Source organism: Hirundo rustica, chromosome 4, assembly GCF_015227805.2.
Source record: "Hirundo rustica isolate bHirRus1 chromosome 4, bHirRus1.pri.v3, whole genome shotgun sequence".
NCBI lineage: Eukaryota > Metazoa > Chordata > Aves > Passeriformes > Hirundinidae > Hirundo > Hirundo rustica.
Window position 1 is genome coordinate 3,209,374 of NC_053453.1, and position 20,297 is coordinate 3,229,670.

Here is a 20,297-nt window from a genome sequence, read left to right on the forward strand (position 1 = left end):
CCTTTGCCATTGTTTGATTTAATAACCTGCAATGACGAGATAACGATCCGGGCTCTTAATGAAAGGTGGGTGGTAATGAGAAGTTAGGAAACAGTTCAGTAGCGAAGTCCATGGGATAATGACAGGCTGTGGTTTCCGGAGGGTGAAAATCCTTATCCTCCACCGTGAATGGGCTGAACAGACTCATCATCCCTGGGGGGTTCACATCCAGCGCGGAGCGCTGCATCCCAGGGCTGGGAATTAAGTTCTTCCTGGACACAATCAACTTCAGCCATTTGGCACCTCCATGAAAATAACTCCAATAACAACCTGTGCATACAGGAGGGCTGGAGTTCTTTGTTCTTCCCATCACATCTCCAAAATGCAGCGTTGCTTTGCAGCGCTGTGCTGGTTTGGGCTGGGACAGGTTGATTTTCTTCAGAGTAGCTGCTCTGGGGCTGTGTTTCTGACGTGTGACCAAAACAGTGTTGATAATATAGAGGCTTTTTTGGTTTTGCTGAGCAGGGCTTAACATAGGCAAGGCTTTTCTGCTTCTCACCCCACCAGTGAGGAGGCTGGAGGGGGCACAAGGAGTTGTGAGGGGACGGAGCAAGGACAGCTGACTCCAAACTGACCAAAAATATTCCATAACACATTTTGTCATGTTTAGGAAGGGGGGGACATTCGGGGTGATGGTGTTTGCCTTCCAAGCCACCACTACATGTGATGGATTCCTGGGGATCACTGAACACCTGTGGGAAGTGGGGAGTTAATTCCTGGTTTTGCTTTGCTTCTGCATGTGGCTTTTGCTTTTCCCTTTAAACTGTTTGTACCCTAACCCATGAGTTTTCTCTCTTTTACCCTCCAGTTCTCTCCCCCGTCCCACTGTGGGGCAGTGAGCGAGTGGGGCTGAGCTCCCAGCCGGGGTTAAACCATGAAAATCCTAAATTAGGTCTGTTCAGGTGTGAGCTGTAATTCTGCTGATTTTCCCGGAGAAGGCACTGTGGTAACACACGCCAACTTCTGCTGGCAGCAGCAGCACAGGGAAAAATCTGATCTGGCAGCAGGGACAGAGTAGCCTTGTAAACACACTTTTCTCTCAGACCAGCAGGATTTTTCTGCTGGATCAGTGCCTTGTCGCAGGTGGTTGTGGCCTCTTGATTAGGGATGAGGTAACCTAAAGTCAAGTTCAACATCCTGTGGATTTACACCCTAAAGCAATCCCAGGATTTTCAGTGGGGAATTTCACACCTTAAAATAACAGGGCAAACAGGGAAGTGTTTCTTTCACGTAACTAAAAGTACCTGGGAGCAGAAGGCTCAACCCAGTGTCAGGCCAAGGTGAAATTGTCTTTTCAAAAGCTCTGACAATGCCAAAACCTGAATTGTGGCTCTCTGACTGATCTGCACCCTTTGACCCTTGCTATTGGGACCAAGCCTGAACTTCTGCAGACAAGTTTTATTTCAATGAAAACCAGTATTAAATTCCTGAGACTAGAACATCCCAAACCCTTGCCATTTAATCACCCTCTAACTACATTTAGAAACCCATGTTTCATAGAATCACAGAATGGGCCGGGTTGGAAGTGACCTTTAAGATCATCCAGTTCCAACTCCTGCCATGGGCAGGGACACCTTCCAAAAAATAGGTTACTTCAAGCCCTGTCCAACCTTGGACACTTCCAGGGATGGGGCAGTCAAAGCTTCTTTGCACAACCTGTGCCAGAACCTCACCACCCTCACTGTAAAGAATTTCTTCATAATATCTACCCTAAATCTATCCTCTCTGCAACCTATGGAGTCAATTACGTTTATGATTTAGCCCATTTATGGGGTGAGTTTTGTTTTGCACTAGTCTTGTAAGGTCAGGAACTTTCACAGGACATTGCTCAATCCTCCTGGACCCGTTTCTGAGCAGACCTGCCAGCTTTGAGAAATGTCCCTGCTTTAATGGGTGTTTGCAGCTTCAGAATGTTATCTCCAAATTTTTTTTTTTTTGAGAATTACAGAGTATAATTATTTTTAAAAATTACAAATAAACCTCCTTTCTTAAATACGAACCTCTGTCTGGGAGGCTCCTTTGGGGTCATCAGCGCTGGCTAATGGGCACCCATTGTACACCTCCCCATTTTTGGTCTTAAAGTTTACTGGGTGTTCCCAAGGACCATCCAAGACACATTTGGAGGATGTCACCTCGCTGAGGACAGTGGAGGAAACCTTGAATTATTTTGCTTTTAATTTGACTGAATCCAGGCTTTCATCCTTCCTTCTTCCCCGTATTCATCAAAGCCAGGCACTGCATTTACAACTCTCCCATTTCCTTTCCTGCTACCCTTTAACTCAGCCAATTATAACCAAAGACCTCTAGTTAGGGCACAAATCTGACGAAATAGGGTTTGAACTCTTGTCCTCCTGCCTGAAGAGTTATAAGGTAAAAGAAATTAAGCAAACAAACAAACAACTTTGCAGAATGTTGGCTTTAGGAAGAATTTCCTGTCCTTGAGAGAATTCCTGCATGGATCTGAGTGTGACGGTGACAACACACGGGGAGCTCAGAGCAGAGGGCTGAGCAAAAGCAACAGCTCCCTGAGCTGGAATCAGCTGGATGAGGCTGAGTTTTGCATTTCTGCAACCCCTTCTTGGCTTTTCCTGTCCCTGGGCTGCCAGGAAAGCAAGGTCAGGCCTGGGTGCAGTGTTTGACTGGGGCTGATACCGAGGGGTGAGCAATGCCCTATGCCTCTGTGGGAATTTCCCCCTCTGGAGCTCAGCCCTGGTTTCTCAATGTCAGAAGCTGAACCCCGTTGAATTTCCCCCTTTTCTCTGCTTGTGGCTATTTTTGGGCAAAGCTGCACCCACAGGCAGGCGTGTGGCAGCCCAGGTCTTGCTCCAGCGGTGTCCCACTGCCCGGCTGTTGCCAGCAATGATCGGAATTTCTCACAACCGGCCCAGGAAGGAGTTTCATGAGCACATCAGGCGCAATTAGAGGGTGCAATGGGCTTAAAAACTGCACGGCTTGTCTGCAGCCAGGAGAACGCGTGTCTGCACTGGTGGGTGAAAGCAGGGAGAGCTCTAGGGCACACGATGTTCCCTGCCCTGCCTGCATCCTGTGCCCAGGGCAGGGCTCAGCCCTCACCGCTGCAGAGGGACCAGGAGCTCTCCCCTGCTTTCAGGGCAGGGGTCTGTAAATCTCGTGCCGAGCAACACCCCTCGATCCCTTTTTTGCAGGAAAACCTGTCTGCAAATAATGTCGTGAAGAGATGGTTTTGCTTGGTTTCTGTTCCGCTTTGCCCGGCAGCGAGGCCGATGCGGCAGGAGGAGGAAAAGCAGTGTTAGGCTGCAAGAACAGCGGGGAGAGAGGCAAGAAATGAGGAAGGAAAACACAGCTTGTTTACAGAAGGGGAAATAAAACCTCTTTTTCATGGCAGAAGCACCCCGATCCATTACAGGGGCAGAGGCAGGAGCTCTTGGTGTTCCTTCCCGGACATCAGGAGCTGGGCGGGATGAGGGAGAGGGAACGGTGATGTCCTGGTGATGCAGGTACAGTTCACACTTCATTCCTTGTTTGTTTATTCCTGGAACCGAAATACCTGGGCGAGGGAGGCAATTGAAAACTGCAGGCACAAAGGACCGTGAACTCCAGCTGCCTCTCCAAGTCCAAACATTTTTATCAGCCTGATAAAAATCACACATTTGTCACCCTCCCTGCCACGAGCCTGACCCGCAGCAGCTTTTGTTCAAGTCCTTCCAAATAAAGCACCATCAGCAGTGGAAACTACTCAGCATCCAGCAGGCAAGACGAGGGGTCAACCACTTGGTTTCCTTCCTGACCTTTCTGAAAGCATCTAATTCCCTGAAAAATATTGCACACAATTTTCTTGGCTTCTTCAGCACCCCGCTATTTTTATTATTTTTCTTTCCCCTGAAAACCATCTAAATGCCCCTTGGTCAGCCCAGAGGAATGCATTTTTCGGTTGCAAGAAAATGGCATTAATGCACTAATAACAATCTGGGCAGCTGCTGCCTGACTTTTGCAACCACCCTCCTGGGGTAGGGAGCACTTTGGAACGGCTTTAGACTGGATGAGAGTAGATTTTGATGGGATATTTGGGAGAAATTCTTTCATGTGGGTGTGGTGTGGTGAGGCCCTGGCACAGGTTGCCCAGAGAAGTTGATGCCCCATCCCTGGAAGTGTCCGAGGCCAGGTTGGATGGGGCTTGGAGCAGCCTGGGATAGTGGAAGGTGTCCCTGCCATGGCAGGGGTGTGGGACTGGAGGATCTCAAAAATCCCTTTAAACCCATTCTGTGAGTCTGAACTTTATGCCCACATTCCAGGCTGACAAACACAAGGCCACACTGGAACCCGCTGCAGATGAAGCTGCCCGGACATGAACAGAGCACATGTGTGGCTGCATCCACACAGCGATGTACACACAGCTCCCAGCCGCCCTCTCCAAATTCTAACCATGCAAAGAATTCCTGGATGTGTGACTCAGATCCCACCAGGCATCTCCCCCCACCCCGCACCCCCGTGCCATGTCCAAAGGAGAGGATGCGTGTTGCACTGGATGTAGGCAAGAACGTGACTGGCCCTTCCCTTCCGAGTTTCCTTTAGAGGGAATCAAATAAATAATTTTGAAAAAGACATCAAAAGAGGAGGGTGAATCATGGCTTAGTCAGAGTTGGGGCTCACCAGAGCAATCGCTGCTGGTGCTGGCATTTTGATGCCGGGGGGAGGATGTCGGGGAAGGCTGCCTGGTGACCGGTAGGTTCTTCCAAAGAGGATGGAGAATAAAGTCTGGAGCTGTTATTTTGGGATGCATCCAGAGCCTAATGCCACTGTTCAGGGTGGGTTGCTAGGTGAGTCTGAAGCTGGAGCAGCAGTGGAACAAAAGAGGGAATTGAGAGGTTTTAGTTTTGGAGTTTCAGAGAAGTTTGAAGACCGTAAACCCCATAAGAAGTGGGTGTCCCATTCTCACAAAAATGGGAGTTTTCTCCCTTCTCTCCCAAACTTTCCCTTTTTGTACTTCCCTCTCCCGCCTCTCTGGACCTGCTGCATTCATCCTTTGGATGCTCAAGGTAATTTTTTCCCCCATCTACCACTGGAACTTTCATATTTCAAACGCTGGCATTACATTTATACCCCTGTCCTTTCTCATTTATTAAATATCTGCCCATTCCTGGTTGGGGTGTGTATGGCAGCACCTCCAGCCTACACTGTCTGGTTCATTCCTCCCTCCACCCTCTGTTCACACAGTGAGGCTGTGGGACAGCATCACGGGCTGTCCAGTGTCACACTGTGCCTGTGGAGGCTCTCGAGGAGCTGACGCCTCCTCCTGACAACATCCAGGCCACATCAGTGACTTGATTTCCTAAAAAAATCGCCGGGCTAAGCACCCCTTGGGGCTCTTTTCGCAGCAGCTGCGAGCAGTATCTTATTTACCAGTCCAGGTGCTATTTTTAGGGAGCTGGGATTTTGCACGGCACGATTTGGAAGGGGGAAAAATAATCCTCTGAGTGCACCTAGTGCTGTCCTGCTCCCCGCCCTCTCCCCGAGGTGCAAGTGTCTTATAAATAGAAGTGCTTCTTCCAGCTGACCTCCCTCGGAGCAGCTGGGTGCTGGTGCCTTTGAAATCCAGGCCACTTATTTAGGAGTTGAAGCTTTCCGCTCCAGTTATTTAGGAGTTTCTAAGCCAAGAGTCACTAGGTGGATCTAATTTGAAGCGACTGTGATTTTAATTCAGGCAGGGTTTCGCTTTCGGGCTCCTTTTCATGTCGTGGGGGTGGTGATTTGCGAGGTGGAAAAGAGCCACGGAGAGGGGAGAGAGCTGCTGGAGGAAGGGGGATGATGCCTGAATTCCTTGTCCTGTAAAATCATGTGAATTTTTGTCCTCCTTCTGACTCATGCTCCAGCTGGGAAGAGACTTTCTGTTGCCCTATATGTGAAAAGGATTTGGGGATTTTGTGCAGAGTGGTCCAGGGAGGGCTGTTGTGCCTGACTCCCGTCCCATCCTTGCCAACTGGAGCACTCATGGCTCTCTCCTATCTTCCTTCCCACATCCCAAATCTCTGGTTCATTTCCAGCTCCCTCATAGTAGCTTTTTTTAATTTTTTTTTTTTTTTTTTCATTTTTGCCTGTGAATATTTTTTCCCCTGTGTAGGAGAGGGAAAGATTGTGCACTTTTTACTCCATCTTGGCTCCATGTAAGGAATTGGCCAGAAATATCTCCTTTCTAAATGTGTTATAAAAATACAAGCTTTTGCTTCCAGAAGAGGAAAATGCCCTAAGTACAAAAAAAAAAAAAAAAAAAGGTTATTGAACATTTTAGGTATCCAAGATGCTCCTTATCCGGCTTGAATTTTTGAAGCAAAATTTGCTTTATTAACGACCATCAAAGCACATGCTCCCACCTCTGCAGCCCTTCCCACCCATGACACATTCCCACATTTCCCTGCTGTGGCAAATTCCCACCCAGAATCCTACCAAAGAGAGCCCTCCATGCCAGGTGGGATCATCCTCATCAGTGCTGGGGGACAAAGGGGTTTGAGCACCTGTGTGTTTGGGATTTGGGTCTCACCCCAGGGTGGTCCCAACCCCTCTGTGCTGCAAAGAGAGGCTGTGTGGGTGCGTCAGCATTGCTGGGGGGCCATTTGTACCCTAATTTACAGTGGAAATGTAGCTTACAGGAACCTGGCGAGTGGATTAAGAAGTTTAATAAACTAATAAAATAATGATGATAATAATAATTATTATTATTGGTATTATTATTATCATATTTATTGTATTTGAACATGACACAATTCAGAAATATTAAATAATATTAACACGATAAAAAGAATAAAAATAATAGTTCCATGAAAACATTAAATAATAAATAATTAAACGAGATTAATAAATTAAATTGATATTATTAAAAAAAAATTAAAAATTCGCCCGTTTGAGGGCTCCCCGCGGACCATCCCCAGCGCTGCGGCCGCCCCCGAGCCGCTGTCCGCGGAGGGACGCGGAGGAGTCCCGCAGCCTCCCGGCCCCGCCCGGGCGCGGAGCGGGGCGGAGCAGCCGCGGTGGCCGCGGGCGGAGGCGGAGCCGCCGCATCCCGGGCATCCCCTCCGGGGGAGGCGGCTCGGCACCGCATGTGCGACGTGAGGGACGTGCAGGAGCTCAGGGCCGGCATCCCCCGGCCCGCCGGGACCCCCCGGCATCCCCCGGCCCCCCGCGGGACCCCCTGGTCCGAACCCGCGGAGCGCAGAGTGAGGGGCGCAAGCGGCGCGCCAGCGGAGCCCCCCCATCCCACCACTGTGTACTTGGGCTCCTTTTTCTTTTTTATCCTCTATTTTTTATTTTATGTATTTAGTTTATTTCTTTATTATTATTATTATTATTATTATTATTATTATTATTATTATTATTATTATTATTATTTTAGTTCAACTTTATTCCATATTTCTGTTTATTTGTTTTTCTCCTTATTTTCGCCTCTATTCCCTATCCTATTTTCTCAATTAATTTTTAATTTATTTAATTTTTTCTCTTTATGCTTTTCACTCCATTCTCTCTCTTTTTTTTTTTAACAGCTTTTTTAAAAAAGTGATTTACCGTCGAATTTTACTGTTCCCTTAAAAAAAAAAAAAAAAATCAAATTTCCATCGTTTTACATCGTTTTACACCGACTCCCCTCGCTGATTGGAAAGACGTGACGAATGAAATAGGGCATTTATTTAACCATAAATATTTTCGTTTGGGGGGTCTCCCAAATTCCCCGGGATGGGATGGGAGGGGTCGGTGCCGCGTCCCCCCCGCGGAACAAAGCGCGTCCTTTGTCCGCGCTGCAGTGCGGGGGGCGGGCGGCAGGGGGCAGCAGGGGCCGCGCCGGCCCCTCCGTCATCTTCATCCTCCTCCTTCTCCTCCTCAGCCTCCTCCTCCGCCTCCTTCTCCTCCTCCCCCGCGGCTCCGCAGCGCCCGCCCGGCCCCGGCTGCCTCCCCGCCCCGCCCCGGAGGCGGTCCCGGCCTGTGGGGATAGAAATAGGCGGCCCGGCGGCTGCCGGCACATCGTGAGCGGAGCCGGACGTAGCACGAGCCCGGATTGCAGCACCGCTCCTTTCCCGGCTGCCTCGCGTGGAGATTCTCCTGCTTTTCTTTTGTTTTTATTTTTTTTTCGATTTAAAAGGGAAGATATTTTTAATTTTTTTTTAATAGCTATATTTTATTTTTTTTTTCGCCCCGCTTTCCATCGCGGTTCGCGGCGGGGCTCGCCTTCGCTCCCTTCCAGCGCGCAGCGGCTGCGCTGGGGCCGCTCCTGCCCGGCTTTGTGCCCTGCAGACCCGGCCCTCCTCTTCCTCCTCCTCCCCCTCCTGCCGTAAAACCTTAACGAGGCTCGGAGCAGCATCCGAAAGCGCCGCAGCCGCTCGCCCGAACCACTGACTGCAACAAAAACCCTTTTATTTTTTCTTTTTTAAACCATATATTTCCCCCACCACCTTCCCCCTTCCCCCTCCCCCCCTTTTTTTTTCTCCTCCTCCCTCCCGCGAACGCATCAAGGTGGACGCGGAGCGTAGAAAGACCTTTGTTTTAAAAATGCCCATGGAGCTGACGCAAAGCCGCATCCAGAAGATTTGGCTTCCCAATGACAACCGCCCGGCGCTGCCCCGCCGATGTGAGTAGGGGCACGGCAGCATCCCGGAGGGATGGGGATTGGGATGGAGGGACGGGATGGGTGGTGGGAAGCTCTCCCCGCTCTTTGCAGCATCCCTGCAGCATCCCTCCTCCCTCCTCCTCGCCGTGCCCGCATCCCTCCCGCTGCCATCCCGTGACTCAGTGGCAGCGGGAGGAAGGTGCAGCCGTCACATGGCCCCGGCGGAGCGCAGGATGCGGGGAGGTGCCGCCACACGCGTGGTCCCGCTTCCACTCTCCGCTCCCGGCCCTGGGATTGAAAGGAAAAGGCAGCAGGTTGTTCACCTCGCAGCCGGGGAGCCGGCTCAGCAGGGATTTATTAATGACAGAATCGTGAATGGTGTGGGTTGGAAGGGACCGTAGGGATAATCTCGTTCCACAACCCTCTGGCCATGTGACAGGACATCTTTCACTAGACACGGGTTGCTACAAATCCCGTCCATTTATTTATTTATATTGTGGAGGGAGGATTAGGGCAATGGACTTAGGGGGAAAAAAAAAAAAAAAACCAACCAAACGCCAGCCGTTTGCACTTTACCACTTAACCCTGTGGGGATGAGATAGGAGGCAGGTGGAGGGGAAAGCAGAAATGAGTGCTGAAACTTCTGCGGTGTTTTCCCCTTGTCTCTGAAGCTGGGAATAGAAGAACGTTTGGGTCATCCCGGTGTTACTACAAACCAAAACATGAATCATGACCCAATCCGAAAGCTCAGGAAGCAGATCCTTGCAGTCACTCAGCAGCTACGCTGACAACCTGCCCGTTGTGCGACTCCGAGCTCTAAATGAGCGTGGCAGGAATGCGCGGAGCCGGGATGGAAGTGGCTTTGGCTTGGGTGAATCACTCTTTCCGATGCTCGTCTTCATCAGGCGTTTAAAGTCGCTTCCTATGTTTATTTAGCTTGGCTAGAAACTTTCCCCTGCTAAATAATATTTTTTTTAAAAAAATAGACATCCTATGAAGTTGCCGGATGCTGTTGCCCGTGGCTGTGGGTCAGGCACCTTGGAGCAGATGTTGGGATGCTCAGCCTGTGCCTGGCAAGGGCAGCTCTGCAGCGGGAGCTGCCGGGGAAATGGATTTCGGCAACAGGCTGCACATCTGGGTAGCCGAGGGGCTTTGCTGGGAGTGGGGTAAAACGTCTCCCGGCTTAATGCTTTGCACGTGTGTCTCTGTGGCTGGATTTTTCTCAAGGACTGGCACCTCTGAAAGAAATCCCTTGTGCATGCAGTGGTTTTTTGCCGCTTCATTCACCTGGTTTCTCAGAGAGAGCTCCCTCTTGGTAGCGGAAAAAAACCTCACATATTTAATATATTAAGGCACCGAGGGGCACATTAATAACATAACGCGGCTTCTAATGATTTTTTATTTTTTTTTCTTGGGGTGGGAACAAGCCACGCTGTGCAATGTGAGAGGATGACTTTTAGGCTTTTTTTAGCTTACTCTTTTTTTGACTCAAAGGTATTTTAAACGCGAGGTGCTGTTAATTCCTCGGCAGCCACAAAGAGCGAAGGGCTACAAAGCTGGGGTGGGCAGGGAGGAATAACGGAGACCGCATCCAGCGTGATGCCGGGAGGGAGCGGGCGCATCCCTGGGAGCATCCCCGGGCAGGGCGCTCCCCGGGTGTGCAATAATGAGTCCGATTGTGTGATCGCCTCGTCCAGGGGAGGCTGCGGTGGCTCCTTCAGCCGGCCTTTTGACGGCGATCCATTAAATTGCTGTCACGCCGCACGTCTCTCACGTAGGGGCTGGGAAAGCCGAGCCGTCGAAGGCGCTGGCTGGGCAGAGCCGGGCGAGGGGAGGGGGATGCTCCGGGAGGGAGGGGGCTGCCGCTGCCTCTCTCCATCCCCTCGCTGCTTTTTCCCGTCCCTCCGGCTCGGTGGATGTGGGGAAGCACGCCGGGCTGTGCGCGTCCATCCCCGGCTCGCCGCGGTTCCACGTGGGGAGAGCGGAATCCGGCATCCCTGAAGGTGTTGGGATTGCAGCGGGGGAAAAAGAGGAATGGGACGAACAGAACGTGCGGTCTGGGCTTGTGGGAATGAGGAGACAATAAAAATGCCTGAAGTGGGGAGGTGGCTGTTTTATCCGACTTTTTATAGAAGCAAACTTCCTTCCCTTTCGTGATTTTTTTTTTTTTTTTTCCCCCCCTTCTCCTTTTACCCACTGGTGAAGCTGACTTTCTTGCAAGTAGCAAAAGTGATGAGCTCCTTCTAAACAGCCTCTGGTTGAGCCTGAAAGTCATCCCTGCCCTTGACTTACCTGGCTAGATGTTGATAAGGAGTAATGAATATGGATTGAAATCCCTGATAGCTTCCCAGCAGTGGTGAAAGGAAATGATGAATGAGGCCTTTGTGAAAGACTGGGAGCAAAACACTGGCTTCTGTTTCATCCCTGATACAAAGTTTCCCGGGGACTTTTGGTTTGCGCTCAGATTCCTGATGAAAAGCTGCTCACTGATGCCATGGTGTTTTGGGAGGTGCTTCTCAGGTGCTGGTCCATTGTCCAAGGGCAGAAGAAACTGGGGGGAGATTCCTGAATTAGGGATGTCTAACTCTTGCAGCACCCTTTGGAGGTGACACATGTGCCCTCACAGTGCCAAGCCCTGGGGCTGTCACAGCTGTCTGGAGCCACAGGGACATGAACAGTACCCAGCATTGTCCCTTTTACTCTTTGAGTGCTGTTTAATGGCCCCAAATCCTCTTGGCTCTGCTCCTTGAGATCCTTTGTCCACTGGCAGGTAGGGAAATGAAGAGTTTCCTTATTCAGGTATTGTTCCTTCCTCCTCCCTTTTTCTAATAATTGTGTGGGTTTTGTGTAAAACAGACTTGCACTCACAGCTTGGATGAGGATGTGAGATTGTTAGAGGGGGAAGGTATTTTTCTGGGTATGTTACACACCTCCAGCACAGAAAACTGGCACTTGATGCCAAAATCTTTGGGAACTGCCCTGGGGTTTTGAAATGCAGCACTGGGGGAGGCAGGTTGCACAAAGGAGTGAGGGTGAGGGCAGCTGCAGCCTGGGGAACGTGAAATTTATTAAACAACAACAACAAAAAAGAAAAACGAAATAAGTATTTTAGGTAGTTTTTAATCTCTTGCCTGCTGAGTTTGTTTTAGTGAGAAACTTAGGAAGATGATGGGTGGTTCCTCTCTGCCATCTGGGTACCAGTGCCATAACTCTTCCTTGTGGCTTTAATTTGGTTTCTCCAGCTGCTGGATTTATTTCCTTTCTTTGAAGGGGAAGGAAACCCCACGTACTTTGCGTGTTCTGTGGGTACCTCTCAGTTTGTTTGCCCTTTCCAGATCCACGCTGACAAAAACCTGGGAGCCATCCCTGGTCCCACCTTCAGGCAGCTGTGACAGGCAGGCAGAGCTCTCCACCCAGGCCATAATTAAGCTGGGTTTTATGGCTCTGCCACCAGCCACTCACTCCCTGCATTCCTTTCCTATGAGGTCTCTGGGCTCACCGGGTGGATGGAAGGGTGGGTGAGGAATCCTCTGCGGGGTCCCATCTGTCCTGCAAATGCTGCCTCTGGATTTTCTTGCCAGCTGTTTGACATGAACCCTCTTCACCACAAAAAAAAAAAAAAAAAGAAAAAAAATCTCAACAACCCAGCTTGGGTTTATGAAGAAAAAAGGGATAAATCACTTGAATATCTGCTTTTAAATGCTGGTCGTTCTGTGGTTCTCTTGCCTTGTTTGTCTTCAGAAAATCCAGCTAGTTGTTTGTGTGTCAGCTAAAACTCGAGTCAGAGATTTTTGGGAGATGCTTTCTGTGCGTGAAGGTCTTGGTCTGGGCCTGGTATTTCAGCACAGACTCTTCTGCAGGGATGGGTCCAAAGTCCTTGGCTATCCTTGAGCTTTTCATGGAATTGGCCAAGCCATTGGAATGTGAAGTTGTGCTTGCCTTGATTTTTATTTTTTAAATTTTTTTTAAATTACTTTTTATTTTGGTTGTAAATAAGGAAACCAAGGCACAGAGGCTCTTCAGGGAGCTTGGGCCAGCTGCTGGCTCCTTGCCTACTTTGCACCCATCAGGATGTTCTTGCTGTGGCTTTCAGGTTTCCTCCAGCTGCTGAAGGACTTGGAGGGAGTCTGGATAAAAACAAGTGCCTTGTAGGGTTGATGCAGGACAAGCTGGAGAATTAACAGCGCCTGTTCTTTTTTCCTTGCAGCCTGTGGGCCTCAGCTTGCCAATTCCCCCACGGTGATAGTCATGGTTGGCCTCCCAGCCCGTGGCAAGACCTACATCTCCAAGAAGCTGACGCGCTACCTCAACTGGATTGGTGTTCCCACAAAAGGTAAGGCTTGCACTGGCTTCCAAGAGGATTTTGGTCCTTGGGAATTCCTCTAGATCAGTGCTTTGGGAGCTGGGAGGTAGTGGGAAATGTTTCCAAGATCCTGCAGGCCAGATATCTGTGTTTTCACATCCTGCTGCAGCCCAGGTTCTCCTTCACTTTTAAAGACCAGGGGATGCACTGTGCCTTTTGGTCAGAGGATGTAATTTCTTGGTCCCAGCTTGCTTGAACTGCTGAAGCTGCACAACTGAATCATGCCTCTCTTTTTTTTTTTTTTTTTTTTTTTTTTCTTTTTTTTTTTCTTTTTTTTTTTTCTTTTTTTGGTTTTGCTTTTCCCACCTAGTTTTCAACGTTGGGGAGTATCGCCGTGAGGCCGTGAAGCATTACAGCTCCTATGACTTCTTCCGTCCTGACAACGAGGAGGCCATGAAAGTCAGGAGGTGAGCGTGGGGCACCCCCTCCTTGAACCCCACATGGTGGTGAAGCCCGTGGCTGGCAGCACAGTTACCCAGTCTAGGGGTGATGAGCAGAGAAGTTGGTCTCTGAGTTTCCCCTGGATTTGAATTTCCCCTGCCTGCTCAAGGAGAAAACAGAATCTGTCCAGGATTGGTGACTTCAGGGTGAGCACCACACCTGGAGGACATCAGGGCCACATGTCTGTCCCCTCTTTTGCAGGCAATGTGCCATGGCCGCCCTGAGGGATGTGAAGCTGTACCTGACGGAGGAGGCCGGGCAGATTGCGGTGAGCTCCCTGCTGTGCTATGGGGTTTGGCAGCTGTGCCAGCCCCAAAGGTGCTCTGCAGCCCCTTCTCTGAGGAGGGGCTCACTGGGAAACCAGGCCCTTGTGGTGCTGACTGAGATCTTTTGCTTTTAAAGGTTTTTGATGCCACCAATACCACGCGGGAGAGGAGAGGGATGATCCTGAACTTTGCCAAAGAGAACGGATTCAAGGTCAGTGACGTGGGGCTGATGCCTGCATCGTGAAGTCCACTGTAGAGTTGGTGTATCTTCCTTCACTCATGTGTTATCCTTATGCTGCTCCTGTGTGAGGGAGATTTCACCGCTGGGTTTGCCTTAAAATATGAAACCCTTCCTTCATTCCCTGTACCAAGCCTTGGGGAAGGAAATCACTGGAGTGGGGCAGAGCTCTCTGGTCAAGCAGGGAGGAGGTTGGGTTGAGCAAGGAGCTGGCTAAGTGTTACAAATGTTGGTGGCTTTCAGCTGAGCTTTGCTTTGCTTCACAGGTGTTCTTCATCGAATCTGTCTGCAACGATCCCAATGTAGTGGCCACCAACGTAATGGTAAGTGTGGAGCTGGTGGAAGTGCCCTGCTTTTGCTTTCCCTCCACGGAGAGCTGGGAATGTCATCACCTTCACAAACTCTGGTCTTCATGGTGGACTTCAACCACCCTGGTGTCTGCTGGAGGGACAGCACAGTGTGGCAGTGGCATTCCAGAAGGTTCCTGGAATGTGTTGATGACTTCCTTCTCCAAGTGATAGCACCTCTCCTTGTTAGCTCTTCTGTGTTGCACCTTGTTGTCACCAACAAGGAGGGGCTGGTGAGGAATGTGAAGCTCCAGGGCAGCCTGGGCTGCAGTGGATTTGAAGTGAGATGTCAGGAGAGCAGATTTTGGCCTGAAGTACTCTGAGATAAAAAACCCAAGAGGGAAGAGGGGCCCAAGAAACTGGTTAATGTTCAAGGATCATCTTCTTCAAGTTCAGCTGTGATGCACATTCCCAGCAAAGGAGCAGCCATCAAAAATGCCAGGATGAACAAGGAGCTCCTGGACAAACTCAGAGAGAGGATGGAGGCAAGGACAAGGCAGCCTAGGAGGAATACAGATTTTGCCTGAGCAGTCAGGGATTTGGTTAGGAAAGACAAAGCCCTGACAGAACTGGGGGACTACAAGCTCAGCCTCACATCAGTGCTTGGGAAGATCATGGAGCAGATAATCCTGGAAACTCTGCTGAGGCACAGGGAAAATGCAAAGGTGATGGTGACAGCTAGCATGGCTTCACTGGAGGGAAATTGTGCTGTCAGCCAGGGGCTGGGGCTGAAGAGTCTCTTTTGCTCCTGCTGGGAGCTCTTGTCCCAGTGACCAACTTTTTGGGAGGTTGCACACAGCCTTTTCTACAACAAAATGCTCAGTTTGCTACTTTTTTTTTTATTTCCCACAAGCTGGATTTGATTTTTTTTTTTTTTTTGGAGGATTTTAATCCCTTTACGTGGAAACTAATGCTTGAAGGGCGAGAAAAATGAGCTCCTGGCTGAGTGTGGGATTTTGCTCCACAGGGAACTGCAGATGAATGTTGCTCTCAGTGCTGGGATCAGTGTGGAAAATGCACCCCAGGCCTGGGATGCTGCCACACATGTTGATCCATTGTGTCATCCTGTTGGTTTCAGGGCTGCCTGTGAAGCTACCAATGTGTAATGCTGCTCTTCAAACCCAAATCTTCAGGAAAAACAGCCTGTTGGATTAGTTCAGGCAGGACTTAGTCTGTGAGGGTTGTGGATATTCACATTGCCCGTTTCCAGTGTCTTGCAGCAAATAATGCACAGAAAGGGGTTGAATGTTGCTATCCTGCTGCTGAGCTGGGGTTAAGCATTTTGTCTAAGCTCGTGCGCTTCCCCGTTCTCAGCTTGAATTTTAACCTGGTGGGAGGTTTGTGGGGTTTTTTTTAGGCCTTTAGGAAGCTCAGTTTTCCTGCTGTTGGGTGGTGAAGTGCTACCCCAGCTCTTGGGAGAATGGGAGTGGACAGCTGAGTGTCTACTAAATTCTCCCACCTTATGCCTGGTTTTGGGTCTAGTTTGCTGCTTTTCTGCCCTGTGATGAGTGATGACTATAAAGTAGTCATCACTTAGTTTCAGCTAATCACTGGGACTTGGCAGGACTTTGAGATTCCAGATTAGCATAATCTGGCTTGGAAAGCTTCCTAACCTGTCCTTGTGGCATGCTTTATTTTTATTTTTCTGTTTCAGGAAGTCAAATTGTCCAGCCCAGATTACCGGGACTGTAATTCCACCGATGCCATGGAGGATTTCATGAAGAGGATCAATTGTTACCAAGCCAGCTACCAGCCCCTTGACCCTGATGACTATGACAGGTGAGAGACCCTGACTCCTGAGCTGCCTTGAGCACCTGCCCTCTCCCAGCAGAGGAGCAGTGAAGGGTGGAGCTGTATTTCACTTTGTCTTCAAACACCTGACTGTGCTAGAATGATTTGTGGCCAGGCCTCACCTTGAATTCAGACTTTTTATAGGAAAATGCTGGTTTCCCTAGGTCCTGTGCCAGGGATATGGGCATTGATGCCTTCCCATGCTGTTCTGGGCTCAGATGAGCTGTTTTCAGCCTTGTTCTGTGGGTCTAAATACAAAGGCTTTGGGAAAGTACTTGCGTTTGAGTGGTTGAGGTGCTTTTTTTCATTGTCCCAGTTAAAGGAAGGGGCTGCTTGGCTCAAACCCTAGGATTGAGCAAGCCCCGTGGCTTCTGCCTGGTTGTTGTGTGCCTTGGAAGAGCTTTGCTGTCTTGCTTGACTCTGCAGGCACCTTCCAGCCTCTCCACTGCTCACAAACACATCTGTGTGCCCTGCACAGATTATCCCAGTCCTGCTGATCCCTGTCCTGGGGAGGAGCATGTTCCCTGTTAGTCCTGTTTAATCCTCTTTACTGCTGCAAGAGGAGGGGTGGCGATTACACCGCTGCTATTCAGCTCTCCACCAAACCCCATCACCTGTTGGGCTCCCTGCTGAAAATAGCCCACAGGAAATCCTTTGAGCGGGGTGATTACATGGACAGAGATAACTCACAGGGCTGCTTTTGAGAATGATGTCCCTGTCTGTCCCCTAGGGAGCTTTCTCTCATCAAAGTCATCGACGTTGGCCGGCGGTTCCTGGTCAACAGGGTTCAGGATCACATCCAGAGCAGGATTGTTTACTACCTGATGAACATCCACGTCCAGCCCCGCACCATTTACCTCTGTCGGCACGGGGAGAGCGAGTTCAACCTCAAGGGGAGGATTGGAGGGGACTCTGGCCTCTCCAACAGGGGCAAGAAGGTGAGGGAGAAGGAAAAATATTCTCCTGTGGCTTCCAGGAGTGATCTGGCTGCAGCAGATGCTGTGGCTTGGGTTGAGTGCATGTTTGATGGCAAGTGGGCTGCTGAGGGTCCATCTGTAGCTCTTGGGGATCAAGGAATGTGGGGCTGCCCTTCTCCTCAGAGCAGAAGGCTGATCTTGCTGCCCGTGAAAGGCAACACTTACAGGGAAATAGGGAAGAAGGCCCATTGGGAAGCTATGGACCAGGAATCAACCTTTTTTTTTTTTTTTCTTCCTGTGTCCTCCCAGTTTGCAGTGGCACTGAACAAATTTGTGGAAGAGCAGAACCTGAAGGACCTCAAAATTTGGACCAGCCAGCTAAAGAGGACAATCCAAACAGCAGAAGCTCTGCAGCTGCCCTATGAGCAGTGGAAGGCACTCAATGAAATCGATGCTGTGAGTATCTGTGCAGCCAGAATGGCTGGATGGGGCTGGTTATTGCTTAATGGGAGAAAGTGAGGTTTCATCTGGTGGCTGTGCTGATGCTGTTTGACTCGAGCATGTCCAGTAACCTCATGGTTGTCCTGCCCTGACAGGGTGTGTGTGAAGAAATGACCTATGAAGAAATCAGGGAGCAACATCCAGAGGAATTTGCCCTGCGTGATCAGGATAAATATTACTATCGTTATCCTTCTGGGGAGGTAGGTCTACAGGGGCCCCTTCAGAGACAGGACTTCTGCCTTAAATGCTTGTCTTCATGATTCTGTCCTCTACTCTTGAGCAGAGGAGCAGTGAAAGCTCCAAGAAACTAGAATTAAGAGATCAAGGCTCATGTTTACATACTTGGCATATGAAGATCTTGCTAAGAAGTGTGTCACTTAAGGAACAGTCCCACTGACTTTATAGCAAATTAAGTAGGGAAAGGTCCCTGGAGGTTTCTAGTCCAACCTCCATCATTATATCTGCTCATGGTTTTGTGCTGCCCCAGTTTTCTTTCCTTTGATTTCCAAAAATGTAATTTTCACCTTGTTCTCAGTATCATTCCCTAGGGGTTGGTGGTGATATCTGTTCCTGGCAGCCTGCTTTCAGGGTGTGACCCGATGAGGTGGGAATGGACATCAGTTCTGGATGATACTTTAGGCTGTGAATTGAGCTAATTATCCCCAAATTGAAAGTCATGCCAGTAGACATTTCAGAAACATATTTCAGGAGACATCCTCATGACCCTGTATCTAACAGAAGAATATGTGAGGATATCAGACACCAGCTCTTGGGTGTCTGGGGCTCCTTCTGGCTGCCTGTCATGGTTTTTTATGAGGCCCTTCAAAAACCTGGGGTTTCTCAGTTTGCTCCAGATTTTTCAGAATTTTGAAATCCTGTGCAAAATCAAATATCAAGATGATGGGGAGGCTCTGTCTTCAAAGCCTTTGTTACTTACCTTAATTGATCCTCCAGGACGGAGCTGTGATTCACTGAGATGTGAATGGCTCCTTCTCTGACAGAGGAATTAGAAGCTCCAGAGTAGCCTGAGAATGAGGATTTATGTTTTTAGCAGTTTGTTGTTTTACTCAGAGGCATGAAATCAGGAGGTGTACCAAGACAAGAATTATTGTTTCTTTGGGATGCTTGTTGCATTGAGTCCATGCCTTATCTCCCTTCCCTTCTGTCCCAGTCCTACCAAGACCTGGTGCAGCGCCTGGAGCCAGTCATCATGGAGCTGGAGAGGCAAGAGAACGTCCTTGTCATCTGCCACCAGGCTGTCATGCGCTGTCTCCTGGCGTACTTCCTGGACAAGAGCGCAGGTGAGCTCCCTGTCCCTGGGAGGAGGATGGGCCCTGCTGGAGGAGGGATGATGGATACAGCTCTGGGGTGGTAGTGTTCACATCCTGGAGCATCCGTTGGTGTGGGATGAAGGTGTCTGAGCCTGCCTTTGGAGAGGAGGTGGCATAACCCTCCTGCTTTGCTGTCTCTGCAGATGAAATGCCCTACCTGAAATGTCCCCTGCACACGGTGTTGAAGCTGACCCCAGTAGCCTATGGTGAGTGAGACCTTCCCAAACATTCCAGGGGGGTTGACTCAGGGAAGGCTGACCTGGAACAGACTGGACAGAGCTAGAGAACAAAGTAGATATTTATTGAAAGGCCTTCAGGGTACACCTTGGGCAGGACAAGAGCCAGGCCAGGGCTACACCCAAGGTGGACCCAAAATGGTCACAAAATGGATGGCTGGTCATGAGGTCTCATACTTTTATAAGTTTTGGTCTATTTTGCATATTGGGGTTTGATTGCCCAATTACAGCTTCAGGTTGTGAGGTCTCATCCTTCATCTCTCTTTGACCCACCGTTGTTAGTGCTTTTGGGCCTGAAAACTGGTACTTGTTTTCCCTGGTCTACAGCAGGAAAAGGATTTGTTTTGTCTCCCTACTCTGTGCAGAGAGCTGAGTGACACTTGATGCGAGGCTCAGAACTGCACCCCTAGGCAGCACAGAACCTGAAAAACACAAAAGCTGAAACTTAAGGCATCACTCCTGAATCCAAGCTGTCTGAGAGAAAAGCAGGGATCTGTGGTGGGACACCTGGTAACATCCTGTGCCTGCTGGCCTTCCTGATCTGTCTCTTTGTGCTCCTTTCTGCAGGCTGCCGAGTGGAATCCATCTCACTGAACATTGAAGCAGTCAACACACACAGAGATCGGCCAGAGGTGAGTGTTGCTTTTCCCTGGAGCTGTCCTTTGGTGTCCCCCTCCTGTCCCCTGTGGTCAGCTGGCAGTGGGAATGCCAGGGATGGGCATGGGGAGATTGCTCCAGCTGGGTGCTTGGAAGTGCTGCTGGAAGACTTGGAGCATCCCATGTGTTCTTGCTCTGCAAAGTCTTCGCCAATTGAGGGTTTTCCAAGGGAAAAGGACTGTTGCATGTTCCTGCTTCCCAGTGTGTTTGCCCAGGGAAAACTCCTCCCTGGTCTCTGACTTTCACCTGCACGGTCACCCCCTTGCCTGAGCAGGGAGTGAAGCTGTGGATGGAGAAGGTGACTTCTCCAAGGTCTCCCAGTTGGCTGGCAGAGCCTGGGCTCAGTGCTTGCCCTACATCTGCCCCTGAGTCTTTTTCCTGGTATGCCCGTGGCTCCCTGTCATTCTGCAGGGTGGGATGTAGCAGTGCTGGGCTGGGGATGCTCTGTGGAGGAGATGCCTGTGGAGAAAAATTCCCGTGAGGCTTGGTCTATCTGTCAAGTGCTCCACTGGAGCTCAAAGGCCAGAACAGGAGGATGCCAGCTCTGTGTCAGGGCCATAAGGAACTCTGGCAGAACCCACGACCCGAGATGCTGGGACAT

At 49.9% G+C, this 20,297-nt stretch overlaps 1 protein-coding gene across 6 annotated transcripts in view; it reads left to right on the forward strand.

The window, feature by feature from the left end:
• Nucleotides 1–20,297, forward strand: part of PFKFB3 (6-phosphofructo-2-kinase/fructose-2,6-biphosphatase 3) — a 40,284-nt gene that overhangs the window by 12,110 nt on the left and 7,877 nt on the right. For 4 of the 6 annotated variants that reach the window (XM_040062198.1, XM_040062197.1, XM_040062203.1 and 1 more), the window contains exons 1-13: nt 8,023–8,629; nt 12,816–12,941; nt 13,282–13,378; nt 13,614–13,680; nt 13,815–13,889; nt 14,183–14,239; nt 15,918–16,042; nt 16,785–16,992; nt 17,281–17,427; nt 17,568–17,672; nt 18,644–18,773; nt 18,947–19,009; nt 19,607–19,671. In XM_040062198.1, the coding sequence (XP_039918132.1) occupies nt 8,551–8,629; nt 12,816–12,941; nt 13,282–13,378; nt 13,614–13,680; nt 13,815–13,889; nt 14,183–14,239; nt 15,918–16,042; nt 16,785–16,992; nt 17,281–17,427; nt 17,568–17,672; nt 18,644–18,773; nt 18,947–19,009; nt 19,607–19,671 (1,344 nt within the window). In that variant the 5' untranslated portion in view covers nt 8,023–8,550. Of the gene's footprint in view, nt 1–8,022; nt 8,630–12,815; nt 12,942–13,281; nt 13,379–13,613; nt 13,681–13,814; nt 13,890–14,182; nt 14,240–15,917; nt 16,043–16,784; nt 16,993–17,280; nt 17,428–17,567; nt 17,673–18,643; nt 18,774–18,946; nt 19,010–19,606; nt 19,672–20,297 lie in introns of those variants that run through there. The other 2 variants (XM_040062199.2, XM_040062200.2) reach the window with 1 other exon arrangement.